The 4840-nt window shown below is 46.8% G+C and overlaps 1 protein-coding gene across 1 annotated transcript; it reads right to left on the bottom strand.

The window, feature by feature from the left end:
• kat8 (K(lysine) acetyltransferase 8) lies at positions 1-3932 on the bottom strand. The gene is made up of 11 exons (XM_028041659.1): positions 3558-3932; positions 2778-2852; positions 2526-2704; positions 2401-2454; positions 2157-2321; positions 1949-2038; positions 1745-1885; positions 1445-1538; positions 860-1010; positions 474-628; positions 1-207 (listed from the first exon to the last, which is right to left on the bottom strand). Exons 1-11 carry the CDS (start codon positions 3862-3864, stop codon positions 143-145), a joined length of 1476 nt encoding a protein of 491 aa, XP_027897460.1. The 5' UTR covers positions 3865-3932; the 3' UTR covers positions 1-142.
• Positions 3933-4840: the final 908 nt, after the last annotated feature.

Genomic DNA, 4840 nt, shown 5'->3' with positions numbered 1-4840 from the left:
TAAATGAAGAACGAACTTTTATTCTGAAGCTTGAAGGAACCAGAACAGAGTTTTACCTGAGAACATTTATTCTATGAAAATATTAACAGATTAATAACATTTATTTACAGTCCGGGTGATGAAGACGAGCAGCTCCTCTTCCTCACTTCTTCGACAGCTTGGCCTGTTTGTTCTTGGGAGGCGCCCACTTCAGACACAGGGTGTCCACTGCGGACAGAGACAGAGGACTTCAGGAAACCGTTGAAGACATTTTACTGTCTGTCCATGTCTCTGCTGGACGGACAGAGAGGACAAGGTGTCCCCCTGCTGGACGTCATCAGGTCAAGAAATGCGTAGAAACATATCTAGATGGTTCTATGCGTTTCTCCCAGCAGACACTGTCCATGCTCTTATTGTCAAGGTCAGAGGGCAGTCTTCCTGTAGGGGGCCGTCCCGTCCCATCCCGTCTCCCACCCCTCGCCCCCCCGGCTCACCTGTGATGGGCGGCTTCTTGTACTGGGCGCTCTTCAGGTGCTCCTCCACCAGTTTGGGCGTGACGCAGATGACGTGTTGCCCCTTCCAGTACTTCACCATGTTGAGCGACTGCAGGGTGCTGATGATGTCACTCTGAGTGATGCTGGTCATCTGGCTGGAAGACAGCAGCGGGTCAGCCGGTTCTGGTTCTGCCGGGAACCTGGTCGCTCGGACCAGAACGGAAACTATTTTAAATGTAAACATTAAATCGAAGCAAACAGCCGGTCATGTGATGGTCTCATCTCTGAGCTCCTCTCAGGGGTGCGCTAACTTTCTGAAAGTCTCAGTCTGCACAAAGACGGTCCCCGGGCCGCGTCCCGGACCCCCCTCCCGGAGCGGGACCGACCTGAGGTCCTTGATGGACAGCGTTCCCCTGAAGTCCCGCAGGATCTCCAGCAGAACCCAGGACCAGTAGCTCCGGTAGCTCAGCTTGCCCAGATCCGACAGCGGCTTCTCCGGTGAGCCAACCGCGTTCTCCAGCTTGGACAGCTCGTAGCCTGCAGAACCAGAACCAGAACCAATCAGAACCAGAGGGTAGAGTCCTACCCGGCCCTTAATGGACCCAAAACCAAAGGTGGGTTCTGTGATGGGAGAAGCTGAACCTCAACATCAATATTTCATGTTTATCTTCATTTCCTTCCAGAGTGGAGCAGTTCAGCAGCAGGTTGACCTGATGTCATTAATGAAACCACGACCTTTGACCCAGAGCACATGGTTGGAGACAGGACTCCAGTTAAATGTAGCAGCGCTAGCATCAGGTCAGTAGTGGTTGGTTTTAGGGTTAACCCTAACCCAACCCTAAAACCTTCAGAACTATAAACTTTACATTTCTGAGGTACAGAAGTTAAACTGTAAATATATTTTACTATTAGGGAGGCTCTGTAGCACCAGGTAGACAGAACCCTAAAGCCAGCCCTGACCCTTGACTCACTGAAAGCTATGAGGAACTTCCCGTAGCCTCTGCGTTGGTACGGCGGCAGCGTCAGAATACATGCCACGTTGTTCCCATCTGGAGATTCTTTTTCCTGCAGAAACAAAACAATCAGACCTGATCATTACCATAATGGTGTTTTAATGATTCAAAGCCCTGAGCAGAACCACTGGACCCGTCGGTACCAGAACTCCTGCAGAGCCTTCAGGTTGGCGTGTTGAATCTTAAACCGGCTGACTGTTGGATTTCACATCATAATTCAGATTTTATTCATTAAATCACCCGTTCGCTGCAGCGTACCTTAGAGAAGTAGCCGACGATGTGCGCTCCCTGCTTGGTGACTTCGGTCAGGATGTAGAAGATGAATGGCTCCACGTCAAAGTAAAGCGTCTTATGGTCCAGAAACAGTTTGGCCAGCAGGCATAGATTCTGGCAGTAGATCTGAGGACAACAGTCCAGTAAGACACCGCTGTCCCCAGGACGACCACCAGAGGGCGAGCTCACCTTGTGGTCCCGGCCATCCACCTCGTAGACGGAGATGTTGCTCCTGCGGTAGATCTCCTTCCCTGGAGGCTGCCTCCACTGGCAGTGAGACTGAGGAGGAGAAGATCAAAGGTCAGCTGTGCTGATGAAACTGCAGCTTCTCCAGGCTGAACTTACTTTGACCCCAACAAGGTCATGTGACCAGGGTCAAAGCAACGGCTGGACTCACCAGGTGGTGTCTGAACGTTTTCTCGTACTTCATGTACTTCAGGCAGAACTCGCAAATCCAGAGCTTGGGCTGCTTCCCATAATCCTCTGGGAACGGAGAGAAGTACCAGGCGTCGATCTCAAAGTTCCCAATCTGGATCTTATCCACGTACTTCACCTTGGTGATCTGAGGAGACGGAGGAGTGAGGAGGAGACCTCCACCCTAGCAGCTTATCGGGGCAGCACAGGTAGTGGGAGGTACGCACCGCCTCATGCTCCTTCTCCAGAGCAGCTGTAGTCGGGTCCATCTCGGCGTAGGTCTGGGTGGAGGATAAAATTCATGTTAGGTGAAACCGACACTGGCATCTCTGCAGACAGCAGGAGGCGCCACCTTCTGCACGTGGTTGATCTCATCGTGCTTCCTTTTCTGGTTGCGCGTGATCTTCCTCTCGGGCTGATCGCCGAGGTCTCCGACTCCTCCAACCTCAGAGTTTTTCCTCACGGCGTCCTTCACCGTCTTGGTGAGTGCCAGCCGATTTTTCCCCACCCACTCGTCCAGGCGCCGGTTAACTGCAGTCCAAACGTCAAACTCTCAGTCCATCTGAAGGACAGGTGCTGGTTCTGGTTCTGCTGAGATACTCACATCCTACATAGTGGACATAGAACTCCTCCCGGGCCTCCTGCTCGTTGAGGCGGAACTGGATCACCTCGGCCATGTCTACAACAGCAACACAGTCAGTCAGCTCCACCTCAACGCAGGAGCAACATCAGAGAACATCAGACACCCCCCACATCTGGACACATCTGGACACACCTGTACACACTCCATAACTGAAATAAATATAGCTTTTCTTTAAAAAGAACCCTTTGATATTGAAATGTATTATTTAAATAGGTAGATTTAATTATGTCAAGGCACATTTAATTATTTATTTGCATATTCCAAAATTTCTTGATACATTTAATTTATTGGTCAAATTTACTGTATGTATGATGTATATACATTTAAATAATGGGACATTTACACATGTAGTTATTAGGTATGGTTATTTAATTTAGTCACCCCTAACTCTATAACTAAGCACCATTTTAAATCTTTTTGCAGATTTATGGTCCAGATTTATTAGAAGCAGCGGAATAGCTCTTCAGCGAGACTACGAATCGGACGCCAACTTCGGCCTCATAAACAAAAACAATTTATTTCAACAAAGACGTTTTTTATTCTTCACCAACTAATATCCAAACCGTTATATGTTTGAAATAAGCTTATTGTTCAGAGCGAGGTTTCTATGAAAGCAGAAACACCTCTAGCTTCGGATAACATAAATATATATTACTCTCGTTTTACATATTTCTGTCTCAAACATTGAAAGGTTTTCAGCAAAACTAAATCAGGGAAAGATTAAGCCGTGTTTTCACTTACGCCATGTTTTATCGGTTCTTTGACACAAATACGTCTCTCCAATTTCCACCGACACTTCTTGCTCCTTGCCGATGCCTATCTCTGCGCCTTCATCCGGTGTGAGCTGGTCACTCGAGCCCCCGGCTTCTCGGGGCCTCCCCAGGCCCTCCGCCTCGTCCTCCTCCCCGCCGCTTCCGTTGGACGAACACGCAACGGGAACGCTGCTGTCCAGGTCTCCCCGCTCGCTCTCCGTCCGGCTGGAATCCACGTCCACATCCATGCTGGGCTCCGAGTCCTTGTTGCTGCTGCAGCTCTTCCCGCCAGTCATATTACTTGGACTACTGGAGCTTTGACTCCGCGCAGCCGCAGATGTTGCTCCGCCTACAACCTAAACAAGGGAGGTTTTTCTTCTTCGTTGATGTTTTTGTGGTGGTTGGTAACCAGGGAAAAGCATCTTTACCGCCACCTATTGGACTGGAAAGTGTAACGGGACACACACACATTTTTTTTTTTTATTAAACATTTTGAACAAGTGTACAATATCACGTGGCATGTACATACATGAAGAAAACAAGTCTTACAGGCTTAAGGCACACATATAATTATGACAATAAAAAAAAAATAAAAAAAATTAAAACAGGTAAAATAAAATTATAAATAAATAAAATTTATCAGACATCAGAGGGATAGCATAATGAAAAAAACAAACCGAAAAAACAGAGACAAAGGGGCTTTAGTTTTCAAATAAATTCACACCATTATAGGCGTCCAAAAGCTGTATTTATTCCATGCTTGTTTTTCATCAGATTGAAGGTTCTGTAGTGATTGTCCATTAAAAGGTTTTTAAAAGCTGAAAAGTTAGGTCTGCGGACCATGTGTTGCCCAAACTTCTTCCCCATGTTAGTGCCCTTGATCTGGAGGAAAAAATGATTCCCCTAATTGATTTGTAAAAGTTGGAGTAGCTCCTTATCTGTTCTTCTACAGATAAGGAGGAAATATTTATAGAAAATATTTTCAATGGAGTTAATGCCCTCAGATATATCAATATTAGTATTGATAGAATCTTCTGGTGAACAGAAGAAATTTCTCCGGTTAGGGTCAAGCATATAGGAAGAAAACCAGAAAATGAGTTTTCTCACTTAAAGTAACTCAAACAGTATAAGTGGAAGTGATCTATGGGAGGGGCCCCACATGCCCACCGAGTTTGGTGGGCGTAGCTTGTTCCCTTGATGTAGCTACCATTGATTGCCATTCATTTGAACAATTTCTCATTTAAAATATCTCAAAAATTATTTTATGGATTC

Source organism: Xiphophorus couchianus, chromosome 16 (genome assembly GCF_001444195.1).
Source record: "Xiphophorus couchianus chromosome 16, X_couchianus-1.0, whole genome shotgun sequence".
Classification (NCBI taxonomy): domain Eukaryota; kingdom Metazoa; phylum Chordata; class Actinopteri; order Cyprinodontiformes; family Poeciliidae; genus Xiphophorus; species Xiphophorus couchianus.
The sequence above is the reverse complement of the archived record's forward strand: the minus strand, read 5'-3'. Positions and strand labels throughout refer to the sequence as shown.

Coding starts and splice junctions, on each gene's coding strand:
- kat8 (XM_028041659.1), bottom strand. CDS start 3,864: ATGACTGGCGGGAAGAGCTGCAGCAGCAACAAGGACTCGGAGCCCAGC. Junction 2,853..3,557: donor AAGAACCGATAAAACATGGC/GTAAGTGAAAAC, acceptor TTGCTGTTGTAG/ACATGGCCGAGGTGATCCAG. Junction 629..859: donor CTGTCCATCAAGGACCTCAG/GTCGGTCCCGCT, acceptor GCTGTCTTCCAG/CCAGATGACCAGCATCACTC.